The 13,481-nt window shown below is 39.0% G+C and overlaps 1 protein-coding gene across 1 annotated transcript in view; it reads left to right on the top strand.

The window, feature by feature from the left end:
• Positions 1-13,481, top strand: part of MTMR8 (myotubularin related protein 8) — a 197,081-nt gene that overhangs the window by 37,104 nt on the left and 146,496 nt on the right. The window contains exons 7-8 of the mRNA XM_032618908.1: positions 1,098-1,230; positions 2,785-2,894. Coding sequence (XP_032474799.1) covers positions 1,098-1,230; positions 2,785-2,894 — 243 coding nt within the window. The remainder of the gene's footprint in view (positions 1-1,097; positions 1,231-2,784; positions 2,895-13,481) is intronic.

The raw sequence follows: 13,481 nt of genomic DNA, 5'->3' as shown, positions 1-13,481 counted from the left end.
ATTAATACAAAAATGACACCCTATCCATATACATTCTCCTCCTACCTTCTGAAATGCACAATAATGGGAGATTAGAAAATAGGCCCAGACAACAGAAAATCATTTAATTATTAAGATGGTTATAATCATATAAGATATCTTGGCTGCTTTCTAGTTTTTTTATATATAAATTTATTTATTTTTTGCTGTGTTGGGTCTTCATCGCTGTGCACGGGCTTTCTCTAGTTGCAGCGAGTGGGAGCTACTCTTCATTGCGGTGCGCGGGCTTCTCATTGCGGTGGCTTCTCTTGTTGTGGAACACGGGCACTAGGCACGCAGGCTTCAGTAGTTGCAGCACGCCAGCTCAGTAGTTGTGGCTCACGGGCTTAGTTGCTCCGTGGCATGTGGGATCCTCCCAGACCAGGGATTGAACCCGTGTCCCCTGTATTGGCAGGTGGATTCTCAACCCACTGTGCCACCAGGGAAGCCCCTTTCTAGTTTTTGAATTAATGTCTCCTCTCTGCAAGTCTCATTTACTCACTACCCCATCCAACATTCTTCATATGACCTCGAAGTATTCTGAATATAGTGTTAAAACAGCTCTTGGTATCTCCATTTCAATTTTATCAGTGAATGAAAGTCATTTATCTTATGCAGTCATGTTCTAGACATTTTTCTAGAGTAGCTGTTTATAATTAGTTGACCCTGAAGTTCTTAGACTTCTTTCTAGAGCTTCTCAGTAATAAGGATTTTTGAATTTTCACATGTTTCTCAGTATAAAGCCCATTTGTTTGTGATAGGAAGCTCAAAATTATAATTTTAGTTCTTCGGATCAGATATCCTCATAGCTGCCATATCCTTCAATCAATCTCTTAAGCAGAGTTTTAATAATAAAATAAAAACACTAAATCTCCTTCTCTTTCCCTATACTACTGTTACTTAAGATACCTGATCTAAATGCCAGTGAGATTCTCTTCATCCCAGAATGTGCCCTATGTGATCTAACTTCTTTTTAAGTGGGTAAGATTTAAAACTGTTTAGAATGAAGCATTGAGATTGATGAACCATGTTCTTTTATCATCTGCCCCATCTGTTCTGTTATGTCCTCTATATTGCAGTTAAATGCCATGGCCAACCGAGCAGCTGGGAAGGGTTATGAAAATGAAGACAACTATGCCAACATTCGCTTCAGGTTCATAGGCATTGAGAACATCCATGTGATGTGGAGCAGCCTGCAGAAACTCTTGGAAGGTACAGGGATTTCACCTGGGCTAGGCCAGAGGCTATATAGCTTGCATAATTATGTAAGCAAAAAGTATGCCTGATTTTGTGGTGAAACATAAAAGCAACCAGGTGAGCAGAATTAACAGGTGATAAGATTTTTGACTATAGTATAAATCCAGTTTGCATAGGTAATACTGAATTATAGCAGTGTTGGTCTGACAGAGGAACTACAATGTTTAGTTTTCATAACTCTGTGGAGTTCATCTGGGTTTAGTGGCTATGGAAATAATTTCTCTCTATAGAATTACAGAGACTGCTGTATAGGGGTGGGTAGGTCAACATAAATATAAATGAACTGGGATTTATTTCATCTTCCTCATTTAATCTGCTGTAAGGGGTCAGTCCAATTTCATCACTGTGCTGATGAAGGGGGCGAATTTAGACTTCAAAGGAATAAAGCTGCTATCAGACAATTTGGGTCATCTGTCATCACCACAATGTAATTGGGATCAGAATGTGGGCAAGGTGAGATCAGGGCTTTACAGGACTCTTGAGTCTAGAACATTTCTCCCAAAGCCACTACCCAGGATTCCATGATGTGGTATGTCATCTCAGACACACATAGGGAAAACCTGCTCTCATTAAGTGAACTCCCCGTTCTTCCTCTCTTTTCTTCAATTGTTCACTTATGCTGTCTGCCAAGACCTCTCCCTTACACAACCCTTATCAGATCCTGTCTTCTCAGTCTGCAGCCCTTTTTGGATATTAATGTTCCTCTTCCTTGGGTCTCTTCCTCCTTTCTTTTTTGTCCCAGAATATTCTATAGTAGGAGTGTAAGAGGACATTTTGCAGATTTTTTGAGGCAAAAGATTGCCGTCTGCTGGATAACCAGTGCAAAATGCATGAAAATTAACTGATGGTTTTTTCAACCTGTTGAGACAGCACAGGGCTGCAAGGGAGTAGGTGGGGATGTGGAAGCAGAGACAGATGTTAAGGGTCTACAAAGTTCGGCTCAGTAGGAGGAGTTAAGATGGGAATGAAATGTGTTTTCTTTTTTTTTTTTTTTTTTTTTTTTTGCTGTACGCAGGCCTCACTATTGTGTCCTCTGCCGTTGCGGAGCACAGGCTCTGGACGCGCAGGCTCAGCGGCCATGGCTCACAGGCCCAGCCGCTCCGTGACATGTGGGATCTTCCCGGACCGGGGCACAAACCCGTGTCCCCTACATCGGCAGGCAAACTCTCAACCACTGCGCCACCAGGGAAGCTCTGAAATGTGTTTTCTAATCAGAGGAGATGTATTTTCCTGTGGATGCTGACTCAGTCTTCTGGCTCTGTTCCTCAGAGATCTCTGTGGGCTTGGGGTGGGTTCTACAAGTCAAGAAAGCAGAGACCCGAGCTAGGAGATATGGTAGGCTCTAGCCCTAGTCCTGTCCCTGATTCACTGTGCGGTTTCCAACTAATCATTTAACCTTTCTGTGCCTCAGCTTCCTCATTTACAAAATGGGGATCCATTTTGTCCCCTTTCTTGGTGAAAAACTGAGGTAATTGTGAATTTCAATCTCTGCTTCCTTTTCTACCTTAGTTTGTGAATTGAAAACTCCAACAATGAGTGAATTTCTTAGCAGCCTGGAGAGCTCAGGGTGGTTGAGACACATTAAAGCTATTATGGATGCTGGAATTTTCATTGCAAAGGTAATAATCAGGACTTTTAAGAACTTGCACTGACTTAATTATGGGATCTCTTGAGGTAGCAGTGTATTCATGGTGGAAAGAATATTGAAAAACAACCTGGTTTCTAGATTCAGGTCAGCCACTAATTTACTGCATGCCCTTGGAAAATCTCTTCCCTTCTGTGGGCCTCAGTTTCTCTGTCTGTAAAACAAGGTGGTTCTACTAGAATCTAATGGTATAAGTTTTGGGGGGCCCACTGAACTCTTTGAGAATATGATTGACCTTCTGCCCCTAGAAAAATGTACATATGGCTATACATACAGAAAATAGACCTTAATTTCAGGGGGTACACAGACCCCAGATCTCAAGTTAAAAACTCTTAGATAATCTCTCATGGTCCTTTCAGCTCAAATATTCTCATAATCTTTCCAGCTCAAATACTCTGATGTATTTTTGTGTTGATTCTTAGGTATCAAGTGGAAGTAAGACTGGTTGTAAAATAAATGCAGAGCTTGTGTTTCTATGGGTTTTCAGAGCTCTGAGTATAAAGCAGGCTTTTCTGACTTCTTTGTCTAGGTATGCCTCTGAATGCAGTCTAAGTAGGCTTCATCACTCATTTATGCTGACTCACTTATTTTCTGACCTTCAGAACCCTGGCTTCTGTATCATTGTTAGGTGATATTTTTTTAAAAAAAAGAAGAAATTTGGAGTGTACATTTTCTCATTTTGAAGTTTTGTTTATACATTCTTACATGAGAACTTGCTCTTTTCACCACACCCCTATTATTTGGTAGAAGTAAAGAAAAGGAGAGAATCACTCTTCACCTCTCTGCTGTCATTTTTTCAGTTGAAGATAATGAGATTTATAGCTTCTGGCTTAAAAGGTTTTTAGAGAGTGTGTGTAATTAACTGTCTTAACTATCCAGCCCTATTGTTTTACAATTTCCTAATCCTGTTGCCTACATTTTTCACTGTAATTTATTATTAGTGCTTACTATGTGACCCCCTTGGTCATTTCAAGCCCACTGTTCTAGCCATTCTTTATACTGTTCCTTTTTCGCATGCCCTATACCCATAAATTTCTATTTCCTTTCTGAAACTGACTTTATTAGACCAAAGAGAGTGAGGATGGAGAAGAGGGATAGATTTGATAGACCATACAACCTCATAAATATTGGTTGAATTAAAATGAGTGGATGAAAAAGATAGACTTGTGATTGCACGATTATCCTGTGCTTCCCATCTCCATCAGTACCTACCCAGTATCCCAAGCTTGAAAACTCAAGTAAGCCTTGAATTCTCTCTCTTCCCCTCCACCTGGCAATTGCCTCATCCTGTCAGTTCTCCTCAAAAGTGTTTCTCAAATATCCGTTCTTCCCCACCTCTGCCTTAAGCACTATAATAACTTCCTGAGTGGTTTACTTGTCTTTAGTAGTTGCTCCCCCCAGTATGGCCACCAGATTGCTTTTAAAGCCATCTTTCTTGAGCACATATGATAATGTCACTTTAAACTCAAAATACTCCAATGGTTCCTCATTGCCCATAAGACCCTGGTAATTAGTGAGATTCTTGTTTCTCCCAAAAACACTATAGTATCCCTCCCTCTCTCGTTTTGTCTCTCATTATCTTTATTTATTTTTTCTCATTATAAAAGTTATACATGTACGTTATCTAAGACATATACATTTCAGAAATATATAATGTAAAATGTAAATATTCCCTGTAGTTTGCCCCACAACACACACTATTAATAGTTTAATGTATGCTGCTAGATCAGCACTATTTGAACTTTCTGTGATGATGGAAATGTTCTGTATCTGTACTAATACAGTAGCCACTAGCCACATGTGGCAGTTGTGCATTTGAAATGTGGCCAGTGAAAGTGAGGAACTGAATTTTTAATTTTATTTAGTTTTGATCAATTTAAATTTAAATAGCCACTTGTGGCTAGTGACTACCATATTGGACAGTACAGGTCTAGAATTTTTCAACATATATATAGCTACATATATTATTACTAATTTGTAAAAATGAGATTGTGTTATGCATATTTTTCTGCAACTAACTTTTTATACTTAATGTATGGTGAACATTTTCCAGGTTAGTTCAGTCAGTGTGACCTCATTCTTTTCAGTGACTGTATAATATTCCATTAAGTGAATTTATCATGGTCCCTGTTCATGGGCAATTCAGTTATTCACATTTTTCACAAATGCAGACATTGTTGCATCAAATATCCTTGACCATATATCTTTATATGTGTGGGCATTCCTAAAAGTGGATTTTCAGTTGAAGAGTATGAATATTTCAGACTTTACTAGATGTGGCCAAATTGCCCTTCAAATAGGATGCACCAGTTTCCATTCCCACCAACAATGCCTCTTTCTCCACATAGCCAGCAATGGTTATCATCAATCTTTTTAATCTTTGCCAATTTGATAGGTTATGCATTTTATGTCATGTTTTAATTTGCATTTCTTTAATCATTAGTGAAATTTAGCATCTTTTCCTGTCCACCAGTGACTTTTCACTCCATTTGGAGTCCTAAGGAAAGAGTATAATCGCTACTATTAGGCCTCTGATACTATCTGAGGTATCTGGTTACCTGAGGGATTTAAAGGTTGAGAAACTTTTTTCCAGATCTCTCTGACTCTTGTCTTACTCGCAACCTAAATATCCTTCTAGGAATATCATTTCTCTTTTACCTTCTACTACAAAAGTTACTCATTTTCCCAAACCCCATGAACTGCACGGTCCATGACAGGTTCAATACTCCCCTTGCTCCTTACAAAACTCCTTCCTCCTTTTAGGTCTATTGCATTTAGCTATACCACTCTGTACCTCTCCTAATGACTCTTCTTTCTCCATTAAGGACTTTGGAAACCACTTTAGGTAGGTGGTTTCCTCTCCATCCTGATTCTTCCTCTCAATCCCAGAAGATTTGAATGTCCATGTACAACCTATAAAACACTCTGCACTGATAGTTCTTTGAGCTTTTGTACTCCAGTTCTTACACTCTTACTCCAGCTGACCTGGTTCTTCTATCCCATGGAGACCTCTACACTTTTAACTCCACTTTTCCCACCTTTTCCTACCTTCTTTCGTATCAAGCCAAAACCTAGTGGTGTAGCACCTCATCTATTCCACCTTGCCTCTTTATCCTTCCACTCTACCCGCCCTGTTAATCCCAATCATTCTCTACTTTCTCTGCTCTTATGCCCTGACAACTAAACATTGCCACAAAGAAATAAATCCCATAGCCATGTTACTTGGTATAATTACAGGTTTATGGTCTATAATATTGACTGTAGTCCTATAGTCTTAGGACCACTTAACAGTCATTTTATGTGTCCCTGGTTGGTTCCCAGCCCTGTTCCACCAAGCAGATATTCCTAATTTGTATTTTACTTTCAAGCTGGCTACACCACTGTTACTCCCCTCTCAGTAAACACATATTCAGGTATGTCTCCTTCTTCATAGAAAAATAAAGGTAATCTCTCATCTTCCCACTACTATTCTTACCAAATTTTTTTGCTCCTTTCTTGCTATCTCAGAGGAAATGGTGCCTCATCTTCTGTGTAAGACTAATCCCTTTACCTGTATTCTTAATCCCATCCCCTCCTTCAAGGAACCTCTTTCCCCTACATTTTCAAACTTTTCCTTTCACTGGCTTCATCCCTCAGAAATACGCTCAATACTTTCTTATTCCTAAGAAAAAGAACTTTTCTTATTCTCTTCTAGTTACTGTTCTCTTTCCTCTTGCTTAGAGCTTTCTTGAAAGTAATTGGCCTTCCCTATATGCACTTCCTCACCTCCCTTCACTCTTCAGTTCACTGTGATCCAGTTTACATACCATTACTACTGTTCTTGCTGAGGTCACTAATGACCCCTAACTTGTCAATCTCAGGGTCACTCTAATCTTTATTCTATTTTGACCACTCTGCTGCATTTGACATTGTTATCCCCTTTCTCTTTGAACCATTTTTGTAGTTCTGGCCTTAATCCCACTGCTACTTCCTGGTTCTCTTTCTACCTTTCAGCCTTCTTTTTCACAAGCTGACTCCTGTAATAGCACCCCCCCCCCCTTCCTCTACTTTCCCTTTAAACGTTACTACTTTCTAAGGTCTTTCCTTTTCTCACTTTGGTCTCTGCCTGGACAGCACCAGCCATGCACAGTTTCCACTATCATCTGTATTCATATAGTGGTCAAATCTATACTCTGGCTCAGATTCTTCCTTCTCCTGAACTCCAGACCCACATATGCAGCTGTCCACTGGATGCTCCATTAGATGTCCCTCAACTACCTCAGAATCTCCATGGCCCCAAATGAAATCTTATCTACTCCCAACACCAACTAAAACTTGTTTCTTCTTCTGTGTTCACTGTTTAGGATAATGGTACTGTAATCCACCTAGTTACTAAGTGACACATTTAAGAGTCATCTTTGACTTTTCTTTCTCCTTCATTCCACATCCATTCTCTTACTATGTCCTGTTGAATCTTCATTCTTAACATCCTTTTCAGACCCACTGCTACTGCATTAATTCAGGTCCTTGTTGCATTTCACAATTTTAGTAACTCTTTGACTGGTCTTCCTAAATCCAAATTTATGTCCTCTATTCTCCTACTGTCACCACAGTGAGTACATCTGATCATGGCACTCCTCTGCTTTTAACACTCCAGTGACTCTCTGTTGCCACCAGATAAAATGCACACTTGTCAGTCGACCCTTGCCCTCCTGGCCAGACCTGTCTCTCCTCACTCCTTCACTCCCAGCCTAGCCTCAACCACCAAGCTAGTTAAGAATTCCTCACCTATGCCTCACATCCTTGCCTTTGTACATGTTGTTATATTATGCCCCTTGCCTGAAATGTCCTTTCCTCCTGGTCCATCTGACAAATGCCTACTCATCTGACAAGACCCACTTTAGTTGTCTCCTCTTCTTTGGTATTGTGTGCCTTTGTTGTACCTGGTATAAACTTTTATTGTTTGGGTTATCATTGGTTTGTAGTCATTCATTTAAATGTTTGTCTTTTTTTGTGTACCTAGTGTACACAATAGTGCATCTTGTATAGTCACTCAGTAATTATTGGCTAGGTGAGTAGATGAGTGAATGAGTGAATAAATTTCCTTCTCCTTCCTCACCTGAGAAAATCCTACATTTTCTTCAAGGCTCAAGCTTCCCTGGCTCCTGCAAAAGGATATAGTTACTACACATAACCCTATAGCAGCAGTTTTTGCACTGCATTGTATTTATTTATTTACCTTTGGTCACCCTGACTAGTTTGCTCTTTGAAGTCAGAAACTGAGTCTCATCTTTGTATCTCTAATACTTAGCACATACCTGGCACAGAGGTATACATAATTAAGTGTTAGAATGAATAAGTGAATGCTCAATATCTACCATTGCCAAAATTGCACAGGTTGAGTAAATGCCCATATTTTTACATAGTTCTGATTGTACAGAAACTGACCTAGGACAGGTAAACCTCTCCATCTTAAGTTGGAAGGACTTATATTAGTAAGGCTAAATGGATAAAGCTTCCAGAGGAAATTATTATCAGGTCTGGGACCGGAATGCAGAACAGTCCTGTCTGTTTTTGAGCATGAATTCTTCCTCTTGCCCACTTCTCTCTCTGAGAATTGAGAATTGATCCATGTCTTTTTCAGAAGTTTTATGAATGTAGACCTTCAGTTTTTCTTTTTAACCTGTATCATGTGTTGACTTTGATTTTCTTTTCCTTATTAGGTAAGCTCACCTTCTGTTACACTCCTTTATTTTCTTTTTTTTTTAATATTTTATTTATTTGGCCATGTCGGGTCTTAGTTTTGGCACGCAGGATCTTTGGTGCTGCATGCAGGATCTTTCATTGCTGCATGTGGTCTCTTGTTGAGGCACACAGGCTTCTGTAGTTGCAGCGTGTGGGCTACTCTCTAGTTGTGGTGCACGGGCTCCAGAGCGGGCGGGATCAGTAGTTGTGGTACACAGACTTAGGTGCCGCATGCCATGTGGTATCTTCATTCCCCAACGATGGATCAAACCCACGTCCCCTGCATTGGAAGGCAGATTCTTCTTATTTATTTTTACATCTTTATTGGAGTATAATTGCTTTACAATGGTGTTAGTTTCTGCTTTATAACAAAGTGAATCAGTTATACATATGTATATGTTCCCATATCTCTTAACTCTAGCATCTCTCTCCCTCCCTCCCACCCTCCCTATCCCACCCCTCCAAACTGTCACAAGGCACCGAGCTGATCTCCCTCTGCTATGTGGGTGCTTCCCACTAGCTATCTACCCTACATTTGGTAGTGTATATGTGTCCATGCCTCTCTCTCGCTTTGTCACAGCTTACCCTTCCACCTCCCCATATCCTCAAGTTTATTCTCTAGTAGGTCTGTGCCTTTATTCCTGTCATACCCCTAGGTTCTTCATGATGTTTTTTTTTCTTGAAATCTATATATACGGGTTAGCATACGGTATTTGTCTTTCTCTTTCTGACGTACTTCACTCTGTATGACAGACTCTAGGTCTATCCACCTCATTACAAATAGCTCAATTTTGTTTCTTTTTATGGCTGAGTAATATTCCATCGTATATATGTGCCACATCTTCTTTATCCATTCATCCGATAATGGGCACTTAGGTTGTTTCCATCTCCGGGCTATTGTAAACAGAGCTGCAATGAACATTTTGGTATATGACTCTTTTTGAAGTTTGGTTTTCTCAGGGTATATGCCCAGTAGTGGGATTGCTGGGTCATAAGGTAGTTCTATTTGTAGTTTTTTAAGGAAACTCCATACTGTTCTCCATAGTGGATATATCAATTTACATTTCCACCAACAGTGCAAGAGTGTTCCCTTTTCTCCACACCCTCTCCAGCATTTATTGTTTCTAGATTTTTTGATGATGGCCATTCTGACTGGTGTGAGATGATATCTCATTGTAGTTTTGATTTGCATTTCTCTAATGATTAATGATGTTGAGCATTCTTTCATGTGTTTGTTGGCAGTCTGTATATCTTCTTTGGAGAAATGCCTATTTATGTCTTCTGCCCATTTTTGGATGGGGCTGTTGGTCTTTTTGTTATTGAGCTACACGAGCTGCTTATAAATTTTGGAGATTAATCCTTTGTCAGTTGCTTCATTTGCAAATAATTTCTCCCATTCTGAGGGTTGTCTTTTGGTCTTGTTTATGGTTTCCTTTGCTGTGCAAGACATTTGAAGTTTTATTAGGTCCCATTTGTTTATTTTTGTTTTTATTTCCATTTCTCTAGGAGGTGGGTCAAAAAGGATCTTGCTGTGACTTATGTCATACAGTGTTCTGCCTATGATTTCCTCTAAGAGTTTGATAGTTTCTGGCCTTACATTTAGGTCTTTAATCTATTTTGAGCTTATTTTTGTGTATGGTATTAGGGAGTCATCTAATCTCACACTTTTACATGTACCTGTCCACTTTTCCCAGCAACACTTATTGAAGTGGCTGTCCTTTCTCCACTGTACATTAATGCCTCCTTTATCAAAGTTAAGGTGACCATATGTGTGTGGCTTTATCTCTGGGCTTTCTATCCAGTTCCATTGATCTGTCGTTCTGTTTTTGTGCCAGTACCATACTGTATTGATTACTGTAGCTTGGTAGTATAGTCTGAAGTCACAAAGCCTGATTCCTCCAGCTCAATTTGTCGTTCTCAAGGTTGTTTGGCTATTCAGGGTTTTTTGTGTTTCCATACAAATGGTGAAATTTTTTGTTCTAGTTCTGTGAAAAATGCCAGTGGTAGTTTGATAGGGATTGCATTGAATCTGTAGATTGCTTTGGGTAGTAGAGTCATTTTCACAATGTTGATTCTTCCAATCCAAGAACATGGTATATCTCTCCCTATTTGTATCATCTTTAATTACTTTCATCAGTGTCTTATAATTTTCTGCATACAGGTCTTTTGTCTCCTTAGGTAGGTTTATTCCTAGATATTTTATTCTTTATGTTACAATGGTAAATGGGAGTGTTTTCTTGATTTCACTTTCAGATTTGTCATCATTAGTGTATAGGAATGCCAGAGATTTCTGCGCATTAATTTTGTATCCTGCTACATTACCAAATTCATTGATTAGCTCTAGTAGTTTTCTGGTAGCATCATTAGGATTCTCTATGTACAGTATCATGTCGTCTGCAAACAGTGACAGCTTTACTTCTTCTTTTCCCATTTGGATTCCTTTTATTTCATTTGCTTCTCTGATTGCTGTGGCTAAAATTTCCAAAACTTCCAAAACTATGTTGAATAAGAGTGGTGAGAGTGGGTAACCTTGTCTTGTGCCTGATCTTAGTGGAAATGCTTTAAGTTTTTCAACACTGAGGAAGAGGTTGGCTGTGGGTTTGTCATATATGGCCTATATTATGTTGTTAAAATTTCTTTCTATGCCTACTTTCTGCAGGTTTTTTTTTTAACATCTTTATTGGGGTATCATTGCTTTACAATGGTGTGTTAGTTTCTGATTTATAACAAAGTGAATCAGTTATACATGTACATATGTTCCCATATGTCTTCCCTCTTGCGTCTCCCTCCATCCCACCCTCCCTATCCCACCCCTCCAGGCGGTCACAAAGCACAAGGCGATATCCCTGTGCCATGCAGCTGCTTCCCACTAGCTATCTACCTTATGTTTGTTAGTGTGTACATGTCCATGACTCTCTCTCACCCTGTCACAGCTCATTCTTCCCCCTCCCCATATCCTCATGTCTCTTCTCCAGTAGGTCTGTGTCTTTATTACTGTCTTACCCCTAGGTTCTTCATGACATTTTTTTACTTCTTAAATTCCATATATATGTGTTAGCATATGGTATTTGTCTTTTTCTTTCTGACGTACTTCACTCTGTATGACAGACGCTAGGTCTATCCACCTTGTTACAAATAGCTCAATTTTGTTTCTTTCTATGGCTGAGTAATATTCCATTGTATATATGTGCCACATCTTCTTTATCCATTCATCCGAGGATGGGCATTTAGCTTGTTTCCATCTCCGGGCTACTGTAAATAGAGATGCAATGAACATTTTGGTACATGACTCTTTCTTGAATTTTGGTTTTCTCAGGGTATATGCCCAGTAGTGGGATTGCTGGGTCATATGGTATTTCTATTTGTAATTTCTTAAGGAACCTCCATACTGTTCTCCATAGTGGCTGAACCAATTCACACTCCAACCAGCAGTGCAAGAGTGTTCCCTTTTCTCCACACCCTCTGAAGCATTTGTTGTTTCTAGATTTTTTGATGATGGCCATTCTGACTGGTATGATATGATATCTCATTGTAGTTTTGATTTGCATTTATCTAATGATTAATGATGTTGAGCATTCTTTCATGTGTTTGTTGGCAGTCTGTATATCTTCTTTGGAGAAATGTCTATTTAGGTCTTCTGCCCATTTTTGGATTCGGTTGTTTGTTTTTTTGTTATTGAGCTGCATGAGCTGCTTGTAAATTTTGGAAATTAATCCTTTGTCAGTTGCTTCATTTGCAAATATCTCCCATTCTGAGGGTTGTCTTTTGGTCTTGTTTATGGTTTCCTTTGTTGTGCAAAATCCTTGAAGTTTCATTAGGTCCCATTTGTTTGTTTTTGCTTTTATTTCCATTACTCTAGGAGGTGGGTCAGAAAGGATCTTGCTGTGATTTATGTCATAGAGTGTTCTGCCTATATTTTCCTCTAAGCGTTTGATAGTTTCTGGTCTTACATTTAGGTCTTTAATCCATTTTGAGCTTATTTTTGTGTATGGTGTTAGGGAGTGATCTAATTTCATCCTTTTACATGTATATGTCCATTTTTCCCAGCACCACTTATAGAAGAGGCTGTCCTTTCTCCACTGTACATTCCTGCCACCTTTATCAAAGATAAGGAGTACATATGTGCATGGGTTTATCTCTGGACTTTCTATCCTGTTCCATTGATCTATCTTCTGTTTTTGTGCCAGTACCATACTATCTTGATTACTGTAGCTTTGTAGTATAGACTGAAGTCAGGGAGCCTGTTTCCTCCAGCTCCGTTTTTCGTTCTCAAGATTGCTTTTGCTATTCGGGGTCTTTTGTGTTTCCATAGAAATTGTGAAATTTTTTGGTCTACTTCTGTGAAAAATGCCAGTAGTAGTTTGATAGCGATTGCATTGAATCTATAGATTGCTTTGGGTAGTAGAATCATTTTCACAATGTTGATTCTTCCAATCCAAGAACATGGTATATCTCTCCATCTATTTGTATCATCTTTAATTTCTTTCAACAGTATCTTTTAATTTTCTGCATACAGGTCTTTTGTCTCCTTAGGTAGGTTTATTCTTAGATATTTTATTCTTTATGTTGCAGTGGTAAATGGGAGTGTTTTCTTGATTTCAATTTCAGATTTTTCATCATTAGTGTATAGGAATGCCAGAGATTTCTGTGCATTAATTTTGTATCCTGCTACTTTACCAAATTCATTGATTAGCTCTAGTAGTTTTCTGGTAGCATCTTTAGGATTCTCTATGTATAGTATCATGTCATCTGCAAACAGTGACAGCTATACTTCTTCTTTCACAATTTGGATTACTTTTATTTACTTTTCTCTTCTGATTGCTGTGGCTAAAACTTC

The sequence above is a fragment of the Phocoena sinus genome, chromosome X (assembly GCF_008692025.1).
Source record: "Phocoena sinus isolate mPhoSin1 chromosome X, mPhoSin1.pri, whole genome shotgun sequence".
Taxonomy (NCBI): Eukaryota; Metazoa; Chordata; class Mammalia; order Artiodactyla; family Phocoenidae; genus Phocoena; species Phocoena sinus.
This window is presented reverse-complemented; position numbering and strand designations above follow the sequence as displayed.